Genomic DNA, 25751 nt, shown 5'->3' with positions numbered 1-25751 from the left:
GTCGGCACTCCAACTGTAGTGGGCAAGGAGTTGTGTGTGTATTTGTGTGTGTGTGTGTGTGTGTGTGTGTGTGATTCACCACCATGGTCTTGGATCACCTGTTGAACTCGTGATCAACAGCTATTTACCCTCCCGGAAGAGAGTTCAGAGCTCATAATTATATGACCGATCTATGGGTAATGCTGTGACCTTACACGCAAACACACACCCAACTCCCCGCCCACGAGAGTTGGAGTAACGACTCACAGCGCAGGGATACTGAAATTATTTCATCCTCTGGCGGGATTCGAACTCGGACCGCTGTGGTAGCAGCTGCGAACGCTACCACTGCGTCGTCGAGTTATGTGTGTATTCACCTCGGATCTGCTGCAGCCTCTGTACGAGACAGCCAGACACCACCCTACGGCAGTGAGCTCAGAGCTCATTATTTGCCGATCTCTGGGTAGGTCTGAGACCACTCACACACCACACACCGGGACAGCAAGGTCACAACTCCTTGACTAACATCCCGTACCTACTCACTGCTAGGTGAACATGGGCTATACGTGATAGGAGACAAACCCAACTTATCTCCGCCCGGCCGGGGACTCGAACCCCGGTTCTCCGGCTTGTGAGGCCTGTGCCTGTGCATTCCGCCACCGCGGCGTGTGTGTGTGTGTGTGTGTGTGTGTGTGATCGTGCCATATATGAGCTCTGAGCCCTCATCCGAGAGGGTAACAGCTGTTGATCACAAGTCCAACACGTAACCGTGGTGAATCACAATGTATTGGTTGTATATGTGTGAAAGATTACACATTACACACGTCCAATACTTGATCCATAACCATAGTGAATCAGAAACATACATTTACGGCGGTCCAGGTTCGAATCCTGTCCAGGGCTGAAATAATTTCAGTATCGCTGCGCTGCGGGTCGTTACTCCAACTCTCGTGGGCGGGGAGTTGGATGTGTGTGTGTGCGTGTAAGGTCACACCATTACCCATAAATCCGTCACGTATGAGCTCTGAGATCTCATCCGGGAGGTTAATAACTGTCAATCACGAGTCCAACACGTGATCCAAGATCATGGTGAGTCACACACACGCACACACATTGGGAGAGGTCAAACGAGGTCGACGCGACGATGGACATTGCATTTTTTTTTTTTTTTAAGAGCCCTAAATGGATATCTACCAACTGGTTACACAGGATGGAGAGGCAATAAAGCTCAGGATCACAGTTGATGCATAAAAGTTGGTTCCAACATTGGAAAGAACTCTGAATAGAAAAATAGTGATATTTTTTCTTGTGTCATTTAGGATAAGAAAATAAAGGTTGTCATAAAAGTGTTTGTTTACATTAGCAATGGCTAATTCTGATGTATTTCTACCCATACAAGTAAGTAATTGCACTAAGAAAATTGACCAGAATGAAACTGAGGCCAAAATAACTGCAAAGGAAACCCTCCAAGGTTATAAGAAATTAACAGTTAATGGGTAAGTGAATTTGCAACTGAGTTTAAAGTATTGAGGCATTTTGTTTCCTCTCACAAGTCAAAGTTTCAGTGTTTGGTTCATAATGAAAACTAAATCGAAACGGGATTAAATGCGCAGTGTTATTGATATAGATAATATACTTATCAAGAGCGCCAACAAAGAATATAAAGAATTACTAAACTATGCGAAACCTTGAACAAGAAAAAACAAAAAATAAAACAGGTTCAGAAAGAGGAAATTTATCAATTTATGAAGGGGAATCTGATTATGACAAAAGAGAGAACTTATCATCTCAGCACCATAAAAAAAAAAAAAAAATAGGCTAGGATAGAATGAAACAAAAACATTATCAATGTTTTGCTGGAAGGCTGGGAAGCCTAAATTTCTGGTAAACAGGAAGATGTAGTAAACCTTGAATATATTGATCATGGGCCAGCATAAAAGAAAACAACATGATGGGTTAGGAGAGGTGTTATCAAAAACGATACTCTTGTCAGAGATGCAGTCGATAAGATCATACTACTTAAATAAAAAATACATCAGGAATATCGGATAAAAATGGACTGGAATGTTACTTCCATGATTGTGGAAAACAACTCGGATGAACGAAAAAAAAAATAATAATAAATAAATAAATAAATAAAATTAAAAGAAAAATAAATAAATAAAATTTAAGTCGAAAGCCGTATCAAATAGAATAATCAACGAGTCTTGAAGTTATTAGTGAAAGAAAAGTTTAACAAATATTTGAGTTATGGAAGATGCGACGTGCAAAAACACACGAACTTGTAAAGCCAAGGCCAAAGATTAAATGAAGATGAAAAACAAAACAAAACAAAAAACAGATTTTCTGGAGAGTCCTTAATCAGATTGTGAGGATTTTTTTTTTTTTTTTTTTTTTTTTTTTTTTTTAAATAGACAGGAGGACAATATAGCACAGGAAACGCCACAAGAATGCTAAAAATAACCTATGCTAAAGTAGACGGTTTACTTTCTACCGGGTTAGAGAGAAATGATTAGCTGATAGTGAGTCTAATATTTTTTGCTTACTAGAGGTCAAATAATTACCTCCAACAACCGTTATTCTGCAGCTACGTCATAACAAACTCATCGTCTGAAAATAAAGAAGATAAAATGGGTATTGGGATGATAGTTGTTGTGACGCATTATATAACTGAGGAATAAGTAAATATTAATAAAGGTAAATATAAAGCAATCTAGGTGGGTTGAATATCAAGAAGTGTTGTCAGACACAATTATAATTTTAAAACATATCCATTGACCCGAATAACAATAAAACCTTTGTGGTAGAACTTAATTGCAATGATGTCAACGGGGAGAAGTGGGAGGCAAGTGACAATTAAGGGACATTCCAGTGGGCAAAGAAAACAACTTAGGTCAGAGGGATGACATTCTCACGAGATTGGACCCGCTACTTACTAAAGAGCCAGACATTATCGACTCTTTGAAGTCGCTGAGAACTTTGTCCCGGGGTGGCACTTAGTTGTCTCTGGGTATGACACATTAGAGGGGGTTTACACGGTCTAACGGTGCTTCGAACGCGGTTCGACAGACACGTGTTTAAAGTGATGTGTGAACGGGGTATTTGGTTGTCGAACACGTTGGTTAAACCCCAAATACCCCGTTCACACGTTCACACATCACTATAAATACGTGTCTGTCAAACCGCGTTCGACGAACCGTTAGTCTTGTTAACCCTCTCTGGCGTATCATTCAACATAACGATAACTATGGTAAAAGAGACGTTCGCTTTCGTGATCGTTCAGACTTTTACTGCTATTAACCCTTTTTTTTCATACGCCCTGCTCCAGAGTGGAAAGTATATGTAGTAATTCTTCTCTTTACTTATAGTTACTTAAAATATAGTTAATATATGTGTTATAATATAGTCATTCTTCTCTTCATTTTATATGTAGTACTTAATATCTATATAGTAATTGTTTTATGTATGTAGTCTACGCAGTCATTACATTACGTAATCACTCTACATGCGTCGTTAGACCATACGCAGGTTAGTAGTCCCATATACGCACTGAGCTTTGGCGCTGTTGCCATGCCTATATTTCTTTAAGCATTCATGTATTTTGTATAACGTTATCCCTAATAATTTTGCATGTAAGTTACTCATTTATTAAACACGTGTTTTCTTTCACCCATAACACAATAAAATCTCTTTGTATTTCTATGGTTAGCTCTGTAGTGTTGTTTTATTTTGTGTCTGGGGTTTTTCATCTTGTTTCTGGTGAATACAAAAAAATTGTATTGTTCTACAATCCTGTGATATATGTCCTACTATCTGGTGATACTATCAGAAAGGTGGGTTTCTACAATGATACTCATCATGACCCTCGTATTTGCATTTTCTACAGTCTCAAAATAACATTCTTGTGCTCTATGTCCCAAGGTATTATAATTGTAACACACAATTCTACCATTCCTTGAAGTGCTTCTAACTCCATATTCAGATCCTCTGTTACTGTAATCACTCCTAGAGTTCCTAGTTTTTCTGTTGTTGCAGTCCCACTGTCATGACATATGGACTAATTGTTTTATATTCACAATGACCTTGTAGAAGGTAATCTACCTCCCCTAAGTCCATGTTTTGTCTGGACCATGTTTTGTCTGGAATCTTTATACAGCTTTTCTGTAGCTATGACAATTGTGTACCAATATTGCAAATGCTATTAACTTAGTAACCTACGTAACTTTTATATTTTTTTCACTAGATCTTTCTCCAATCTGAATCCTTCAACATAAAAGCCATGTCCTTAGACCATCTGTCTAATTTGATCAATATTCTGTGTTTGATTCACTTGTTTTTACCTTTATCATTCTAACCAAAGACCTGATAGGATTCTGATCACACTTTGACTTAAAATGTTTAATGAATGCCTTCTTATAAGCTTCATATTGGTTGATATCTTCCATTTGCTGGAAATTTATTATAAGCCTAGCCCTACCCTTCTCAGGATCTACATTTTCTTTTAAATTTTCTATTTTCCTTTTTTCATCTGTTATGTTTTTAGTGACTATTAAAGTATCTATCAAACTGAGAAACCTATTGACTCCCACTGTATTTTCTTCCCCCGAAAACTTTGGAATGTTTGTTTGCGAGGTAACAACTTCATGTCGTAAAACTCCTGTAGTCATACCTTCAACTGTCAATATCAATTTGAATCGACTGCTTCCTATGTAGCCGTCCTCACACGTACAGCGCGTACCTCACACGTATATCAACCTCAGTCACTAGCTCGTCCTTGCAGAAGTCTCTCGTTCACTTCTAGTAGTAGTCCTTCGTTCACTCCTCGTAGCCGAATCCTCGTACCATCGTGCACTGTTGCTTGTAGTTCGATGCACCAGTCTCGTAGTCAGCACGTGCAGCGTAGCTACGAGCACTACGTTGTCCTGTAGCTTGATGCACCAGTCTCGTAACCGTATCTTGCACTTAGTCCGTTAGATGTAGTATTTTGCACCAATTCTAATCACCACTCTCTTCGTTAGTAGCGTTGCGTTGCGTTGCGTTTCGTCTCTAGCTTGCCACCATTTGTGTGCCCTGTCTGTCACACACAATTTTAGTCGGTAGGCCTCCAATCATCCACTGTTATAGTTCTTTTCCTTCAATTATGATCTTCTTTCTAGGTGAATAAACTTTCTCTCACTTTTCCTCCATATCTGTATTTTGTTAATCTTAGTACACAGTACTCTACAAAGCTCTTGCAAAGAATTCCATCAATAACAGTCAATTTGGGCCCTAGGTCAGTTCTACAGTGACATCATTATTTCTTTAGTCCAATGATCTTTAATTCTATATTTAAGAACCTACCCTAAGGGCGTGATTTTACAATCATGAACCAATTTAATTTTCTCCACCCCTACCCTTTCTCCAATCATATCCGCATGCGATACTGTTTACTCGAGCAATCTCGAATTCACCACACACTCACCCAGGTTATATCAGCAAATGTAAAAGTTGCATACAGCAATAAAATTGAGTCCCCAGGGCCTTGTTTATAAACGTAACGCTGAGAGCGAAGTTATACAACTCCTCACCTTCGAGCTATTGCTTAGCAAACAGCCGATCCAATAAAAATGTGTGTGTGTTTACTTGTATATATATGTATTTGGGCAGCAGGTTTTCCTATAAACACATCTGGTTGAAAAATACAACTGTTTCTGCATTATCTTACTCAGGACTTCTACTTTTCTGATTGCAGTCGACTGTGTAGAATTCAACACTGAGATTCTTGTTCCAAAAAGTATATTGAAACACAGCGGATGATTCTCTTTATATATTCGCGTTGTTTTGTACACATTGAGTTCATGGCGAAGGATGGCCTTTGCTCTACACTCTAGCAAGTAGTGGTGGAGAGGCTGTTGCACCTCGGCACTACAGAGTTTGCAGCGTTCGCGATTGTCTATTCCCGCATGTAGCACTTGCCACCCACAGTGATATCTTAGGCGGATCCTGTGAATGGTAGATTCCGCCCTTCAATGTGATTTTGCTGAACCTCGTCGCTGCCTTAGCAGCATCATCCACAATAGTGTTCCCTGAAATCACGAGGTGACTGGGGATCTAGTGAAATGTTGCAGACCTTCCATATTGGTCCGAAAGGAGCAGCGAGTGCTGAATTGATGTCGTTAATTAGAAGTCATCTGTTGTTATCGCGGACCAGATGACGCCAATATAGCACCCCTTGAGTCTGTGTGGATCACGAGTGTCCCCTGCTCAGCAGAGAGAGCATGGTCCAGGACCTAGGAGATGGCAAGCTCCATCTGAAGATTAGATCTTCCGTCACCCACAGCGCGATCACTCCATCGACGGTTGTAAAAGCCGTGACACACCTTCCCGTGAGGGTGTCTAGAGAGCCATCCGTGTAGTACAACAAGCTTGCTACAGAGGTAATGGCCTTTATAGCCCCAAGGATCATGGGTTGCAGCCGTGCTGGGTTGTAGTTAACCTTCCTTCTGTTGCAATGCTGACGCAGAGAGATCGCCATGGGGGAGAGGGATGGGGCATAATCTGGGTGAGTGCCATCTAGAGCACGACGCCGAACCAATTCCGGGAGTTTAAAGACGCTTATTGCATACACTACATGGGTCTTCCAGAAGTGACCAGTGGCATCACCCTCGGTGTCTAGGGTACTCAGGAGGGAGGGCTTCACTTCACTCTCCCTTGGACCGGTCAAAAGTCAGACGAGAAGACTGTAACACAATAATCATTACATCATTATTTTGTATGTCTTTTGATTGCATTTGTATGTTTGTAAGTGCAAGCTGTACCCAACAATTCACCACTTAAAAAATAAGAAAACATCCTCCACTGAGATCTACCGCAAACAATTCTTCAAATAATTATGTCCTTTTCTCCTCCTTAGTTGTTGCTGCCTTAACATCATTTATGAGGAGGATAAGGACATCAAACACTATTCATCACTTACCAGCATAAAATTGTAGCAGTGAGTTTCTAACTAACGGTTAGAGTTTTGCAAACAATTTGTCACTGTATAATTTGATCAAGATGTTTTTGAAGATCAGTAGGTAATTGATGTTACAGACATTTGTACATGCTGGAGTGGTTGCATATTTATTTGGCATTTATAGCATATTTTGGGTTACCATTAAGTTGATAATAACATTTATTGAAGGAGATTTATTTTCCAACCTTGTTTTAGCCAGTACAAGTAGTTTGAATTATTGAGTTAGCTCCTTATATAAACAAAATATCTCAAATGTTCATTTCCAGATTACTGTAATATGCCAGAGTCCTGTAAGAGGCTGGTAGAAAGAGGGGTAGAAGATGGGTGTTACATTTTTATAGGTTAGGTGTTTATAAACAATATCCAGCAAGCAAGGAGATGCATAAGTTCACTCTCCACCTTGTGTTTATAAACAATGGCAGGAGGCCAGAATAAATTGCTAGTTTAGAATTTTTGTAACCTGAGTTATGCAGAGATTTGAGACTGCTTAAGTAAAAAATATAGCCATATAGACTTATAACAACGAATTTGATTGGTGAAAGGGTGGAGAAAATTCAATTGGTTCCCGAATGTAAGATCACACCCTTTGGGGATTACTTTCCAAAATCATAGCAACCCTAAAGAGAGATAATCCTAGATTGTTGTTGAGATTTTGGCATTCATGGTTCATTGAGAGTTACTTGCGCAATTCAGTTCAGGATCGTGATGTTTCTGCTGAGAAGGGGCCTACTGGAGCATTTGATAGATTTGACCTTAATAGATCTGGGACCACACCATAAAGGAGTACTGCAATTTTCTTTTGGTCTCATTGGGGAACTGCACAAGTTCAATGTTATGGAAATTCTTCAGCCTGGTGGAAAATTAATTAGTAGATTCTAACCTGTTTGTCCGTTCTTTGGTGTTGTCTTATGACTGCTTTACCAGTGAAGGAGGCTCGTTGCTGCAGTATACGGTAGTCTGCCATACTTCGAGGTGTGGCTACTGCTGATAAGAAAATTTGCTTCCTAACAAGATTCCTTGATAGGAAGAGGCACCACACTTAGGAGACTATCAGTTGTCAAAACACTGCCGTAGTCATCCTGATTGTCAGTCATCGCAAGTCAGGGTTACCAAAGTATTTGGAGGCTTTATGAAATGTCGGTAACAGGCTTTTCTTGTCATATCTAAGGTCCTGTCTGCTCTTTTGGCAAAAACATTATAAAATTGACAAAAGCTGTAATGCCTTAGAGGAGTACAGGTATAAGATGTGGTTTTTGGCAAGAAACAGTTGCAGCGCTGGTAGCTGAAAATAAATCTGTCCCAAACTGTATCTTCCACTACCTACCCTCTCAGGATTAAGCCTCAGTCTACCCTAGTACATATTTTCCTATACATGCCCAATCTCATTTTCATGGAGATGTAATATGTTCATGTAAGTTTAATAAAAATTATTTGTATAAGCTTCCTGGTTTCCATCCACTACCTATGTCATAAGTTTGTTGTTCTGGTCATCACACTAGTCCCCAGCTGATCTGAAATTTGGCTGGATATTGTGTAGACAACCCTGTGAGTGAGATCAACATCAGGGATCCACACAACAAAATAGCCAGAATTGATGTTTATGAATTATGATATTGACAGGCTTAAAATGAGTCTGGTTTCATACAAAATTATTCCAGTGATACCTCACGATTTTCCAAAGGCACTTACTACCATCCACACTCTTTTGCAAAGATATCCTTTCTCCTTGTGTCCATCCCAGATTAATACTGTTCCCATTGAAGGATATGTGTTAGGATCTTAATGAAAAAGTCTGACTTACAAGTTATGCAATTTATTCACATCAAAAGAAATAATAGTTCACAACTAGGGAACCACTATTGCAAGGTCCTCATTGAGACAATTGTCAGCTTCAAGATCAGTCAGAAACTGAATGAAAAGTGACTTTCAGTCAATGGCAATATCTAAACTCTACTTGATCTCAAGCTTTATTACAACAGTATAACTAAAAATATCTGTTAATTGCTTATTCTTATATATTCATTTGTTCATAAATTTTCTAAATTATCACTGTTCACTTCCGATGTATATTTTCATTTCCTGTGCCTACTATACCATTGTGGTCTCCCTAACACTACATTCACATCCTTTCCAAAACTATAAAAAAATCTCCATTTCATCATCACTCTTCTCACTACCAGGTCAATATTCACTTATGAAAAACCATATCTCCCATCCCAGTTTCATCTACATTAATTACAAATACACTTTCCTCCCTCCACTCCAGTATGCACTTTCCATCTCATTACTTACCAGCAGAGCCATTCCTTCAATCCCTCACCCCCTCATTGCTCTCCCCACCACACTAACAAGCTTAAAAAAAATATCCCTTTCAATCTAATATTTTCACTTAATGCTAACACATCCATTTTCTTTCTCACAAACTACCAATCACTTCCCTTTTACTCTATCTATACTATGACCATGCACATTTAATTACCCAAATTTTAGGGTTATCAATGGAGTTCTTCTAGACTCTCTTATGCCTTGACTTTTTGTAGGATACCCATTCAGAGAGCAGGATCCCTAGTCCTATCACTGTGTCCCACTTAGCCAACTTTTACAACACATGAGGGAAGCATGGTGGCAGAAATTTTTATCCCCCTCTCCACAACCACCACCACAATGGTAAAGGACATTATGGTAACAGCATAAAGGAGGTAAAGTTGTAGTACAAAAGTAGTGGCATTCCTCTATGAGTAGAATCTACCCTAACCAAAGAAAAATAATGTATGGTTCTGGTCTATAGGGGCACCATAGAATAATCCCTAAATTCTTAAAGCACTGGCTACATGTTGCCATGCAGTCAATACATATTTAGATGTGAAATGAAGTTTTAGAAAGATAACATGTACAAGGTTTTTCCCATACAACTTCTCAAAGGTATTTTCAAACACCCTGAAGGAGCACATGAAGCTCTACAAAAGTGCATTTATGAGGATTTTCCTGCGTGAGTTTTCATATGGCCTTTCAGAGTTGCAGATTGAGAAAACGAAGCTTCACAGACAGAACACGCATAAGGCTTTTCCCCTCTATGAGTAGTTCTCATATGTCTTCTCAAAGTACTCGAAAGGGAAAACGAAGATTCACAAAGAGTGCATTGATGAGGCTTTTCCCCCGTGTGTCTTCTCATGTGCCTTTTCAGAGTCACAAAATGTGAGAACGAAGCTTCACAAAGATTACACGGGTACGGCTTTTCTCCTGTGTGAGTTCTTATATGAATTTTCAGATAAGAATGGTAAAATGAAGCATCACAAACACTGCACTTAAGAAGCTTATCCCCCGTGTGAATTCTCATGTGGCGTTTGAGATGAGCGGACTGGGAAAATGAAGCTTTACAAATAGTACACGAATGTGGCTTCTCTCCTGTGTGATACCTTATGTGTGTTTTCAGACCACTTGACTGAGCAAATGAAGCTTCACATAGAGTGCATTTGTGAGGCTTTTCCCCAGTATGCGTCCTTACGTGATTTTTCAGACTATCCGATCGGGAAAATGAGGCTTCACAATGAGTACATGCGTAAGGCTTTTCTCCCGTGTGAGTTCTCATATGCTTTTTGAGACTACCCGGGTGCGTAAACGAAGATTCACAAAGAGTGCAGTGATGAGGCTTTTCCCCCGTGTGTCTTCTCATATGCCTTTTCAGAGTTAGAATATGAGAAAACGAAGCTTCACAAAGAGTGCAGGGATACGGCTTTTCTCCTGTGTGAGTTCTCATATGAATTTTCAGATAAGAATGGTAAAATGAAGCATCACAAACAGTGCATTTAAGAAGCTTATCCCCTGTGTGAGTCCTCATATGTATTTTGAGGCTTCCTGACTGTGCAAACGAAGCCTCACACTGAGTGCATTTATGAGGCTTTTCCCCGGTATGTGTTCTCATATGGGTTTTTAGATTATCAGAACGGGAAAACGAAGCTTCACAACGAGTACACGTAAAAGGCTTTTCTCCCGTGTGCGTTCTCATGTGTATTTTCAGAGTGCCAGGATGGGAAAACGAAGATTCACAGAGAGCGCATTGATGAGGCTTTTCCCCCGTGTGTCTTCTGATATGCCTTTTCAAATTCCCGGAATTGGAAAATGAAGCTTCACAGTGAGTACACGAATAAGGTCTTTCCACTGCATGACTTCTCATATGTGTTACTAGAGATGCATTCTGGGTAAATGATGCTTTACAGTGAGTACATGTATATTTTTCTCCTTTGTGAGTTGTCGTATGCATTTCCAGATCATCAGAACTAGGAAATAAAGCTTCACAATAAGTGCATTTATGAGGCTCTTCCCTTGTCTGAGTTCTCATATATACTTTCTGATTACCAGAAGTGGAAAGTGAAGCTTCACAAGGAATGCATTCATCAGTCTTGTCTCCACTTTGAGTTCTATGCATTTTTATACTACAATAAAAAAAATGATTACAAAAGGTACATGTAGAGTTGCATGTGAGTTCTCATAAGTATCTTCAGATTAACTATCTATATAACAAGGAGGCAAGTAAGTCAAAAAGCAAGAACCTAGATTAACATGATGGGAAAACCTTGATTAATGAAGAGTACACAAGATTCAGAGAGAGTATTAGAAAGCCATCCTTCAGGGGAGCGCTCATAAGGATTTTCAGATTAACACAATTGTACAAGATGGCTCACAAAAAGTATGTCAGGTTTCTTGTCAGTGTAATTTCCCATAGGCCTTTTCAATTTGCTAATTTGGGTAAAAAAGAAAACTTAATACTTATAAACTTGTGCGGCTTCCTTCCCTTTAGGAACCATTTCTTTCAAATTACTGGCCTAAAAATAATAATGCTAACAAATAGAACATATGCTATGGGACCAATTTTGTAATCCAAGAAGTCTTAATGAAACCATTTCTTCACACTGGGAATTACACAGGTAGAATTGCTCCGCAGCATAAGCCCTACATAGATGTTTTCAGGAGTTTTCGTTTCTTATTTCTGGACAGAAAACTGTGAAGAGTTCCTTGAAATGCCTGAAAGAAAAGCAAAATGTTAGAAAAAAATTAAGCTTAACCACTTCAGTACAAGTCAAATTCTTGTGCGCAGCATTGACTATCATATGTATGATTCATCACACTACTCACATTATGAAATATAAATTCACTGCAGTATTACTCATTCTCTTTTACTCTGATTAATAATAAACACAGAAAACATGATCAAACCAGTTCACAGAATCTGGGGATAACTTATGTACAACTTAAAAAAATATATATGATCAAGACGTTAATGCCAGCATTCTTGTGTACCCACTCGCACTTCATGACACCTAAGTAGGCATCATCACACTGAAGTGGTTTTGAAAACATTTGGTATTTTTGGTTAGAACACTGTCAATGATGAAATTTATAGAAAAAATAATAATAATAATAAAAATGAAATATCTAGCTATATACCAAGGGATTTCTCCCAAAGTCAAAAGGTAAGTACCCACTCCCACCCATTTCATTCCCATCCACCATGTTTGGTATTTTTGGTCAGAAGAATACTGTCAATGATGAAATTTATGAGGGGAGAGAGAGAGAGAAAAAAAAAAAAAAAAATATATTTATATATATATATATGTATATATATATATATATATATATATATATATATACATATATATACATATATATATATATATATATATATATATATATATATATATATATATATACAATAATAATAATGGTAATGATAAAATAATAAAAAATAAATATATAGAAACAAATATCTATCAAAATGCTTCTTCCCTCTTATAAGGGATCTAGCCAATGCCACTCATCACACATTTGTTTCCCTAGTGAATGAAGGGCCATCCCCTTTGCCCACTGTCTGGGTCAGAACCAATGCAGTAAGACACAGCACATCCACAGCAGGATCTGACAACCTAAGGCGGCTTATTTCCACCATTTCATTTACTTAAAAAAATTGTTCCTCTCTTTTATATATATATATATATATATATATTTATATATATATATATATATATATATATATATATATATATATATATATATATATATATATTTATATATCACACAAGAAACCCACAGTCAGAGAAAATAAACTTCAAATGAAAGAAGATTCTATATTTCGGCGACCAACTGTAGCCCTCTTCTTTCCTGAAGAGGGCTACAATTACTAGCCGAAATATAGAATCTTCTTTCATTTGAAGTTTATTTTCTGTGACTGTGAGTTTCTTGTGTTATATACAAATGTGCTACTACATTTCTGTTTAGACACACACACACACACACACACACTTTCAACGAACGGACGGCTTGAAGAACGTTCTGAAGAAAAGTGCAGATTGTGGATCCCAACGCAAAGAGAAGTGCCTTTTTGTATTTACAGGGTGGGGGGAAATTGCTCGTGGGGTAGTGGGAAAGTAAGGAAAGTGGAGAGGGGGAGGGATTGCTGGGGAAATGGAAGGTAATGAGGAGGTGGAGGAATTGGCCCTAACGGGCCGCCGAAAGGTGGACAAGCGACCGCAAGACGAGCTGGAGGATGACGACATGTCTAATAGGAATGTGAAGATTAGAAGTATAGATAGGAGCAATACAGTAGAAAGTGATGAGAATATTTTCAAGGGATTTAAAGAGGGGTCGATAAGATGAACGAGGACTTGGAGCGTAGGTTCGGTAATGTTGACAGTATGATACGAAGAATTGAAAAATTGGAAGAACTAGAGAGGGCGAACAAAAACTTAACTAAGGAAATTGAAGAATTAAAACAACAGTTAAAAGAAGTAAAAGATGAGAATAAAGTCTTAAAGGAGAATAATATGGAGAACAAGGAGGGTTGGAAAAAAAATTCATGAAAATAGCAAGGTTGCATTCACTGACATAATCAGACAGCAAATGAATGAACAAACTGAAAACTCAGTTATTAAAGTGATGAGACAGAAGGAGAATATAGTAAGAGACTTAGCAGACAAAAAGAAATGTATAATTATATTAGGAATGGAAGAGAAACATAACCCAGATAGAACCACAAGAATCAAAGAGGAAAATGAAAAAGTAAGAAATTTACTAGAATTAGTTCAGGAAGATGAACCAGAAATAATGAAACAAATCGAAGAGAAATTCAGGCTAGGGAAATATAGTACAGACAAGACCAGACCAATCAAGATTAAATTCAGGTCACAAACTACGGCTGAGAATATCTTATCCAAAACAGGGAAACTAGCAACAAGTGAACAATATAAAAAGGTATGGATAAAAAGGGAAATGAATAAAGAGGAGAGGAAGAAAAACAGAAAAGACTTGAAGCAAAGGAAAAAAACGAGATAAGAACGGAGTCAGAAAAAGAGAGATTCTATTGGAGAGTAGTGAATATGAAACTGAAGAAAGTCAAGCATACTAAAGAAAAACAAAAGGGAAACAGAGAACACAATGGAAGTGGTAGAAAACTAATAGTGTCTTACACAAATATAGATGGATTGATAACAGGATTGAATGAACTGAATGATTACTTGAAAGAAAAAGAACCAGACATAATGGGAATTGTAGAAACAAAATTAAAAGGTCCACTACCACCCAACAGTGTAGGACATGATGCATATAATTATTGGATTAGAAACAGAGTGAAAAAGGAAGGGGGTGGAGTTATGTTCCTAACTAAGAAGGATATAAACGTGAAGGGTGTCACATATGGAAAGAATACAGTAGAAATGATAATGATGGAAGTAGAAGACAGAGATAAGAAGAACAGAAAGTTTGTGATAAATTATGTGCCCCCAAAAACAACCTCATGGGAAGAGAGTGAACATAAAAGTATGTTAGAGGACACAAAGATAACATTAAACAAGATAATGGAAGAGGGAGGAAAAATAGTTATGATGGGCGACTTTAATTGCAAAGAAATCTGCTGGGAAGAAATGACAGTAAAGGGTGGAGACGGCTCATGGGGTAACGCTCTACTCGAGATGGTTACTGACCATACAATGACACAATGGATACAGGAGAACACTAGGTATAGAAATGAAGAAGAGCCATCGAAACTAGACCTAGTAATTACATCCGAACCTAGAATAGTGGACAAAATTGAATATAAAACACCAATAAGTAAAAGTGACCACATACTGATTGAACTGGAACTTAATGAAGAAAAATATATGAAAAGAAATGAACAATACAGAAAAGGAAGAATGATGTATGAAAAAACAAACTTTGATAAAATAAGAGAATTCTTTCAAAAGGAAAACTGGGAAGAAATATACAAAGAAGAAACAACAGTAGAAGAGAAATGGAATATTTTGACAAAAATTTACAAAAAAGGAGTGGAAAAGTATGTCCCAAGACAAAAACAAGAAAAAGAATATGTAAAATGCTGGTACAACAAAAGCTGTAGGGAGTTAAAAGACAATAGAGACAAAGCCTGGACCAGATGGAAAAAAGACAGAAGACCTGAAAAATGGAAAATATATACCTGCTATAGAAATGAATATGTATAAATGTGCAGAGAAGAAAAGAGAAAATATGAAAAAGATATCATAGAAAAGTGTAAAGATCAACCGAAACTATTCTACAGATTTGTAAACAATAAACTGAAAAACAAACAAGACTTGGAGAAATTAAGACAGGAGGGAGTTGAATACACTGAGGAAATGGAAATGGCGGAAATTATGAACAAACATTTTAAATCAGTGTTTACAAGGGAGAACATACAACCTGAAGAGAACGAATGGAAAGAGAAAGTCCCCCCTATGGAAGAAATAAAAGTAACAAAGAATGAAATATTAACACACTTGAGTAATCTTGATGTCAGAAAATCGCATGGACCAGATGAAATAGCAAACTGGATACTAAAAGAATGCAGGAATGAACTGGCAGACAAAATACATAGCATACTAAATAGTTCCTTGAAAGAAGGAAAAGTTCCAGAAGATTGGAAAAAAGCAAACATAGTACCTATATACAAAGGAGGAAATAAAGAACCTACCAACTATAGACCAGTCTCTCTAACAAGTACAATAGCAAAACTTTGTGAAAGAATTATCAAAAGTAGATGGGTAAAATATTTAGAAAAAAACAGTGTTAAATCCAAGGCAATTTGGATTCAGACAAGGACGATCATGCGTCACCAATTTAATATGTTTCTATTCAAGACTAATAGATATAATACAGGAAAGAGATGGATGGGCAGACTGTGCATTTTTAGATCTAAAGAAAGCTTTTGACAAAGTACCACATAAGAAGTTGCTTAAGAAATTAGAAACTGAATGATGAATACAGGGCAAGCTAATTAATTGGATGGATGACTTTTTGCAAGAAAGAAAAATGAGAGTAGTGATAAGAAACCAGCACTCAAAATGGGATGAAGTAATAAGCGGTGTTCCGCAGGGAACAGTTCTGGCCCCAATAATGTTTGCTATATATATTAATGATATGGATGAAGGAATAGAAAGCTATATGAGCTTCTTTGCAGATGATGCAAAACTACTGAAAAGAGTGAAAACTGAAGAGGATTGTGAATCACTACAGAGAGATCTAAATAAAGTACAAGAATGGAGTAGGAAATGGGAGATGGAGTTCAATACAAAAAAGTGTAGTATAATGGAATTTGGAAAAAGCAAAAACAGAATAACAGGAGCATATAAATTGGGAGAAGAAGGAATAAAAAAAGTAGAAAATGAGAAGGACCTGGGAGTCATTGTTATGAATAATATGTCACCGGAGAAACATATAAATAAGATTTTCGGAGAGACTTATAATCTAATAAGAACGATCAAAGTTGCATTTACATACCTGGATGAAGAAATGGTGAAGAAAATCCTAATCACCCTGATAAGACCAAGATTGGAATATGCAGCAATGATATGGTCACCAAGTACAAAAAAATGTATAAAAAAACTTGAAAGAATACAAAGAGCAATTACAAAACTGGCACCAACACTCTCAAAACTATCATATGAAGAGAGACTAGAAAAACTTGAACTACAGACACTAGAGCAAAGAAGAGAGAGAGGAGATTTGATAGCTATTTACAGAATCATGAAAGGCATAGAAATTACTGATAGAGAGAATCTGATAAAATGGGATGACAGAAATACAAGAGGACACGGAAAGAAAATAAAAAAAGACAGCTATAGAAGAGATTTGAAAAAGAACAGCTTTCCTCACAGAGTAATAGACAGTTGGAACAAGTTAGATGAGAAAGTGGTGTGTGCAAAAACAATACATGAATTTAAAAATAGTTTAGATAAAATGAGATATGAAGACGGGACCCCACGAGCATAGCTCCCCTTCCCGTAAAATACAACTAGGTAAATACAACTAGGTAAATACACACAATGATAGCTATTTACAGAATCATGAAAGGCATAGAAATTATTGATAGAGAGAATCTGATAAAATGGGATGATAAAAATACAAGAGGACATGGAAAGAAAACCAAGAAAGACAGCTATAGAAGAGATGTGAAAAAGAACAGCTTTCCTCACAGAGTAATAGACAGTTGGAACAAGTTAAATGAGAAAGTTGGTGTTTGCAAAAACAATACATAAATTTAAAAATAGTTTAGATAAAATGAGATATGAAGACGGGACACCACGAGCATAGCTCCCCTTCCCGTAAAATACAACTAGGTACAACTAGGTAAATATATATATATTATATATATATATATATATTTACATATATATTGTTTCTATAGCAAAATTTTGCACTGGATTCAAATATGTACTTGTTTTTTTTTTACATCAACTGTTTTAGTGATATAGAAAATTATACTAATATAAAGAAATGTGCAGGGTATGGGAAAACACACTTACAACTGTTGTTTGTATTTCTCTAGGTTTATTCTATATTGACATTCTTGACCATGGCTACAGGAGGATGCAGGAATTCACCAGATTCATTCTGTTGTGTTTGTGGTTCCTAGGTTGGGCCTAAACATGTATCACATTAAACTGTGAAATTTGTGAAGTAATAGATTGCTTACAGACTACTTTGAAATGAGTATGGGTGACCAAGAAAAACCATAGGTTCCTTATGTGATATGTGGAAGTTGTCGATTAAATTAAGAGGCATGGCTGAGAGGTGCAAGAAAAGCAATAATCTTTGATGTGCCCAGAGTTTGGCAAGAGCTAAAAAAGCATCATCATGATTACTACTTTTGCATGACTGATATATCCAAGTACATTAAATCTAAGGGAAGAAAATCCCTTCCATATCCCAGCATTTTATCCTCTATTGCACCTGTCTCACATGACACCAGAAAATATAAGTAAATCTTATCAAATTGTGAACACTCATATTTGTAACAGAATATTGAAATCTTCCAAATATCTAGCTATGTTTTCTTGTAATGCAATTATACATACAATTCATATTTATGTTCCAGTTAATAAATACATCTTTTTTTCAGATAGAGGATATGATGGAGGTTTCATCAGGAGAATGAGAAAATTGTGACAATGAAGTAATGGATTAAATTTTTGTGCCACGACTGAGTCCTTCCCACACTTTCCAAATTAACATGAACTGGATGAGCTCATCAGGGACTTGGGCCTCACTAAGTCAGGAGCTGAGCATTTAGCATCCAAACTGAGTGAATGGAATCTGGTGGAGAGGATCTCTGATTTTGTGAAGACATTAATGGCTTATTTACAGCTATTGAAATTTATGACTGTTCATAGATAGTTCTACATAAAGCCTCAAAGCTGTTTTACTACATAATGGGAATCAGTATCTATCCCTGCTTCTCAAGAAGATAAACTATGATGAGTTTAAATGGGATGTTTGTGGTGATTTTAAAATGTTCGCCTTCTTACTTGGATTACAGGGTGGGTATACCAAATGTTCATGTTTTCTTTGTCTATGGGACAGTTGGGCTGATAATGAACACTACCAGAAAATGGAGTGACTCCCTTGGAAAGACTTGCAACCAGGAAAACTCAGTGTTATCAGACAGCCTCTTGTAGAGTCTGCCAAAGTGCTGCTACCCCCCACTTCATATAAAGCTTGGTTTGGTCAGTTTGTGAAAGCATTAGATCATGGTGGTAAAACACTTCAAGAGATTCCTCTATTTTTTCCAAATCTATAAGAGGCCAAGTTAGGAGAAAAAAAACTAATGGTATCTGAAATATTAAACAAATAAAATATAGTAATAATAGTTACAACAAAACTAAAAATAACAATAATTATATGACACAATAATAAAACTGACACAGGTTAGTGATAGTGATTACTTTACATGAGAAAAAAGGTATTTTCTACAAGTGCATATCTATGCAATGTAGCATTAGAGAATTAAATATTAATTTTGTAAATTATAATACATCAATGTAATATGTTTTGGCAGATATCTATGACAGAAAATGTTGCTCAAAGCCACACACAAATGAATGGAGTCACACCAATGCCTTTGGATGCAATCTTTATTTTGATAAACTCAGAGGTCGAAGATAATGACAACGACCTTGACGACCTCTAGAATTATAAGTGCTACATTACTAAACGCAGGTTAGGTTAGGTAGGTAGGTAGGTTAGGTGGTTAGGATAGAATTGACGAATTTATTATACTTTAATTTCTTCAATCTCTGCATCTACCAAAACAAAGATGGCATCTCAAGTAGTTGCAGCAGCTACATTTGTTTAAGTATTGCTTTAATAACTTTTTAATTATTGATTTTTGCCAATAAAAATGTATTTTATGTTGCTGTATTATATTTTACAAATTTTATGTTCAATTTCTTATTGCTATATTGCATAGTGTGCACTTCTGAAAATGATTAAAAAAAAAGAAAAAAAAAGAAAGAAAAAAAAATTTCCCACACATTCCATCCCCACATACTCCACTCCCATCCACCCCCACTCCCTCTTGGCTCCTCCTGGATGATGGGTCATCCCTGCATCTCATCCACTGCCCTGGGTCAGAAGCAGTGTCACAAGACACAGCACATGCATAGCAAGTCCGCTTCATTAAATCAACCTCCCCCCACCTCTATGTCCCCTCATGCAGAAATGGAGATGGGGAGAAATACCTTCAGGTTGAGTCAATTTATTTTTCATACATACTTCCTCAACCCCCTTCCCCCACCCACTCCCCCAATGCATCACAGCATCATCCATACACAACCATTCTCTACTCACCCCTATCTTCTGTCCTCTCTCGTCCTTCCTCAACAAATATTACCCTCTTTCCCAATCCTCCTTTTACCCCAATCCATCCATCTCATCCTAGATTACCCCCTCATGTTCACTCCTTCTACCTCTGCCATCCACACCTCTTTTTCTAATCTTTCTCCACTCATTCTTTCCATGTGTCTAAACCATCCCAATACTCTTTCATCAACCCTATCTTCCAACTCCCTTTCCACCCCTATTCTCCTCCTCACCTCCTCATTTCTCATTCTATCCAGCCTAGTAACCCCTATCATACTTCTTAGGCACCTTATCTCAAACACATTCAAACTCCTACTCTCTTATGTTCTATGTTTTGTACTTGTCTACAAATTGCTGCCCCAGTCGAACAGCATGTCCTGTGAGTCATGATTCTCATGTAAATAGTTAATCACCTATGTACTAGGCTTGCCACTCTTTGAGCGTAATAGAACGATTAAAAACAACACACACATATATATATATATATATATATATATATATATATATGTTCTATGTTTCTGCCCCATACAGTGCTGTCGGCACAATCACTCCATACAATCTCCTCTTAGCATCCATTTCCAAATGTCTATTTCTCATTACACTTTTTAATCCCTGTAGGTATTTACTTGCTTCTTTCAGTCTACATTCTACCTCCACCTCTACTCCATTTCCAGCCACATTTGCAGGCAAATATCTAAAACTATCTACTTCCTCCAGTCTCTCTTTCCAGTCTGCTGCCACTTTCTCCTGTTGTACATCTCATCACCTTACTTTTACCCACATTTATCTTCAACTTCTTTCACACATCATTCCAAACTCTGTCACTAACTTCTTCAATCCCTCCTCTGATCTTGCTACCAGCGCAGTGTTGTTTGCAAACAACAACTGGCTTATCCACTTTTCTCCATTTTCTTTCACCATCTCCAATCCCCCAACCCACTACCCTTGTATTTACCTCTTGCACCAACCCATCCATGTATAAGTTGAACAGCCTAGGCAACATAACACATGCCTGATGAAGTCCCACCTTTATCTCAAACCATTTACTCTCTCCATTTCTGATTCTAACACAAGCTCTACTACTCTCATAAAAACTCTTGACTGTTCTTAAAAGCTTTCCTCCTATCCCGTATACCTGCAAATCCTCCCAGTGCCTTCTTGTCTACTCTGTCATAAGCCTTTTCCAAATCCATAAAACCCCAAAAACATCTTTACCTTTTCTTAAAGCTTTCTCACATATGTTTTACAACAAAAATCTGATTGATACAACCCCTACCTGTCCTAAACCCACACTGTTCCTCACCAATTACTCCCTCTCTTCCTCTCCTAATCCTTTCAATCAAGACCCTCCCATAAGCCTTCCCAACTACACTTAACAAGCTGATCCCTCTGAAACTACTACACTCACACTTGTCCCCTTTTCCTTTGTAAAGGGAAATCATACAGGCACTCCTTCAGCACTCCATTCTGCATGACACCCATCCAACCCAGGTACCTTACCTGCTCTCATCATCTTAACTGCCTTTACGTCATCTTTCCTTATTTCTCCTCCATTTTCCTCACTCATCATGGTCATTTTCTTAGTGCTTCCCACTGCAACTACCTTTCCATCCCTATCCTCCTTCACATTTAGCAACTCCCAAAAATACTCAGCCCATCTTCCTCTTACTGCCTTCTCTTCCATTATCCTCTCCCCATGATCTGCACCTTTTACCTTTTCTTCCCTACTTGATATTTTGTCATACTCTTATTACCCCATTTCACATCTGCTCTCTTATTTGCCTCCTTTATCTTATAATTTATTTCTCTCTTTTCTTTGTACCTCTCATATGATTCTCTTGTCTTATTTTGAAACCAGTCTGTGAAATGCTTGTTTCTTCTCTTCTACAATCTTCTTTACTTCCTCATCCCACCACTCGCTACCCTTCCTTCTATTCCCCCCCTGTCCTCCTTGCTCCACACACCATCTTTGCACATCTTGTGACTCCCTTCTTGAATTATCTCCATTCTTCCTCCACTCCTAGTTCTACTCTATCCTTCACTCCCTCCTACTCTCTCAGCTTCTTCTTGTACTCCTTCTCCTTTTCTCTCTCATTTATGCAGTTCACTTTAAGCACCTTCCTACATTTTGTCCTTTTCATTTTTCTTCATCTATCCTCCACTCTCAACTTACCTTCCACCAAAAAATGATCTGATATTCCCCCACTCTCTCCCCTTAAAACATGTACATCTTTAACTCTTCCTACTATACTTCTGGTTACCACCATATAGTCCATTAACACTATCTACCACCCTTCCATCCACCACCCTCTCCCATGTGTACTTATGCTTGACTTTCTTCCTAAACACTGTATTTACTCTCATCAAATCTCTTTCTAGACACAGCTACACCATCAACTCTCTACTATGATTTTTTCCTGGAACTTCACACTTACCAACCACTCCATAAAATTGGTTCATTTGCTACCCTAGCATTAAGGTTTCCCAATACCACTACATTGACATTTATACCTAAACCCTCTATGTACTTGTTGAAATCCATCCAAAAAACCTCCCTTTCCTCTATACTCTTATCACTACCAGGCCCACATGCACTTACAAAAACCCACATCTCCCTTCCCAGTTTCACCTTCATCTACATTAATTTTGAAGAAACCTCCTTCCACTACGCTATACGCTTGCCCATCTCTTCACTTACTAGTATAGCCACCCCTTCTCTCCCTCGCCCTTCTGAGAACCTCCCAACTACACTCCCAAACTCATTCTCGCCCCTCCCTTTCAATTCAGTTTCACTCAATGCCAACACATCCATCTTTCTTCTCACAAACATACTGCCTATCTCTTCCCTTTAACTCTCATCTGTACCACATCCACACATTAAAAGATACAAACCTTAGGGTGCTGGTTGGAAAACTCCTCAGACTTTTTTAGTACAAACAAAAGTTGACAAAATATAAAGCTGCAATCACAAGAAATATATATAATTTTCACATATATAATTATTTTACAAGCCAATAACCAGTACAAATTAATTGATCAACAAATGTAAGGAATATAAACCAAATCAGAAGAATATACTAATTTACTAGAGATAACTAAAAAAAAGAAGGTAAATTTCTAGTTGTGCACACCTACACAATATAGCAAAAGAAAATGATTAATTTTGTCAAATATACAGTACTACGTCAACGTAATGTGCGATTTTCTTGGCGGAAACCAATAACAAAAAAAGTTGCTAAAACCAATTTACTAACGAACAAAGTCGCGGCGATTGAATGATACGCCGTTTGTTTTGATAGATTCCGAGATCGAAGAAATGAAAGGATGATAAATTCGTCTATTCTAACCTGACCTACGTAACCTACCCTATATTTAGTAATTCGGTATCTCAAATTCTAAAGGTCATCCGGGCCGTCGTCGTCACGGATGCTGACGACCTGATTATTATTGCACCTCGGGCAATTAACAGACGACGGCAGAACCCCGTGTTCTCCCATAAAGTCTAAAGAAGCCCTATTGTCTTTGTATCAGCGTTTATTAACGTCACCTGTATTTAATACCCGGTCCACAACGTGGAAACCATCGTCTAAATGACGGTGACTGGACTGGACAGACGACAGCATGGCGTCCGTACCGTGTCCTAGCGGCTTCGTTCGTTAGTAGATATGCTTGCAGCCATGTTTTTTGTTCTTTATTTCCGCCAAGAAAATAACATACTATATTCATTTATTTTAATTTACAAAATTAATATTTAATTTTCTAATACTATATCGCGTAGGTGTGCACAGCTAAAATAATACCGAAAAGCCCATTAGGGAACTTATTTCCATTGAGGTCCCTTAACAAATACGATAACAAAAGTATACAAAAATGCACATATAAAATAATATTCTAATACATGTCGTAGTTACCAATAACAATAAACTGAAAGACAACAAAAGTTGAAGTCCTGGACAATATAACTTGGTGTAAATATAATTGTTTTTGCTGCTGGACAAGTAAGCGTTTCGAAGAAAATTTCTACATGATACTTGGGATTGTTATCTCAAGCTTGTTTACATATATAGTAAAGTATGAGGAGAGAACAAAAAAATGTAAAATACTAGGCATTATTTCCGCTGAGGTCTACCCATTGCCTCATCTTTCTTTGTAACTTAGATCAACTAGCCTTGCCAATTGCACAAACCTTTTTAAATAAAGTTTTCTCGAAAATACATGACAATGATGTCACTTATAACATACACTATCCTTCTCAATTTTTTGTTTACTATCTCCACTCCACAACACTTCGATCCCCTCCGCACCTATGTCTCGTGCGGACGGAATGGGACCTTTCGCAGTCAGGCTCGTAGTTTCCTATTAGCGCTAGAATTTTCAATTGTGTGGGAATTCACGGGGCAAAGGGGTGACTTAGCTAATTTGGAAACCGATATTAAGAAAAAAATACGACATAAATTGCTGCATAAATGTATTTAAAATTTAAAACATGACTCTTAATGTTATAATTTTTACTTACTGGTGTGTGATAAGGCTTTGTTAATCTAATTATAAGATAAAACTAAAAATAGGTAATTATTTTTACTGAAGTAAGTGTAAGCAGTAAAAATTAGAGGATGTCGATTTCGGTTTGTGGAATTTATCTAAGAGTGTCGAAAAATAATGGATATCACTGTCACGTCCTGTATATGAAGATAATCAGTGAGATAAAATGTAACAACAGTGGTGGCGGACGTACGATTATTTGATGCGCGATGTATTGAAGCGATGATTTGAAAAACGTCGCAGCGCTGCGCAGTGTGTCAACAGTTGAAGAAAAAGGAAGCACGCGCTCTGCTTCGCTCTTCTAGTTTCATACAATGGCACAAGCAACTTCCGCAAAGCCTTTCGAGTGGACGAAGAATATTATCTTACATTACATTAAGCTACTAAAGCAGTACCCAGCCATTTGGAATATCAAGTGCAAAGAATACAAGATGAGAAATATAAAAAGTACAAACATCGAAAGCTGACTTCTTTTCTTTAACAAAATGTAATGTGCGGAATGAAGACATTACCAAAAAACTTTCTACCCTGAAAACACAGTTTCACAGGGAAATGAGTGCCACGAAAAATGTATACACTCCAAAGCTGTGGTGGTTTAATGATTAAATGAGTAGAGCGTCGGCAGACATTCTCTTCCCGTGAAAGCCAAATGATGACTGAGATCTGGTTGTTCGCGTAAGGTATTCGCAGTGGTGCAGTTTGTCTGGACGCTAGTGTTAAGGTATTAACACGACTACTGCATCAAATCGCTCATGCGTGATAGCAAGGTCTAAATATACAGGTCAGACCGTTTGAAATCTTCTGCGCAGCTTCTGACGTCATTTGGCTGAGTCCATTTTCTCTTTGTGATACACTGAAGAAAACTGTGAAACGCCAAGGAAGACAGGAACTATAATATTTTATATATTATATATATATATATATATATATATATATATATATATTATATATCATATATATTATATATTCATATATATAGACAGGAACTATAATATTTTATATATATATATATATTATATAATATTTGTCAGAATATAACTAATTACGTGGAGCGGTGCGAGCGAAGGCAACGTCATTTTCCAACGACGGACCA

General features: G+C 37.4%; 1 protein-coding gene across 2 annotated transcripts; it reads right to left on the bottom strand.

Annotated features, from left to right (window-relative positions):
• Nucleotides 1-8780: 8780 nt before the first annotated feature.
• On the bottom strand, nt 8781-24437 carry LOC143035248 (uncharacterized). Of its 2 annotated transcripts, XM_076202047.1 has the most exons (3): nt 24303-24425; nt 17782-17898; nt 8781-11995 (listed from the first exon to the last, which is right to left on the bottom strand). In XM_076202047.1, exon 3 carries the CDS (start codon nt 11397-11399, stop codon nt 9945-9947), a length of 1455 nt encoding a protein of 484 aa, XP_076058162.1. In that variant the 5' UTR covers nt 11400-11995; nt 17782-17898; nt 24303-24425; the 3' UTR covers nt 8781-9944. The 2 variants fall into 2 exon arrangements, with proteins under 2 accessions (XP_076058162.1, XP_076058161.1); XM_076202046.1 differs by lacking the exon at nt 17782-17898 and having other exon boundaries at nt 24303-24437.
• Nucleotides 24438-25751: the final 1314 nt, after the last annotated feature.

The sequence above is a fragment of the Oratosquilla oratoria genome, chromosome 18 (assembly GCF_046742065.1).
Source record: "Oratosquilla oratoria isolate Oo_2021 chromosome 18, ASM4674206v1, whole genome shotgun sequence".
Lineage (NCBI taxonomy): Eukaryota > Metazoa > Arthropoda > Malacostraca > Stomatopoda > Squillidae > Oratosquilla > Oratosquilla oratoria.
The sequence above is the reverse complement of the archived record's forward strand: the minus strand, read 5'-3'. Positions and strand labels throughout refer to the sequence as shown.

What these genes read in the sequence shown, in the direction of transcription:
- LOC143035248 (XM_076202046.1), bottom strand. Translation starts at nt 11,399, where the DNA reads ATGCATAGAACTCAAAGTGGAGACAAGACTGATGAATGCATTCCTTGT.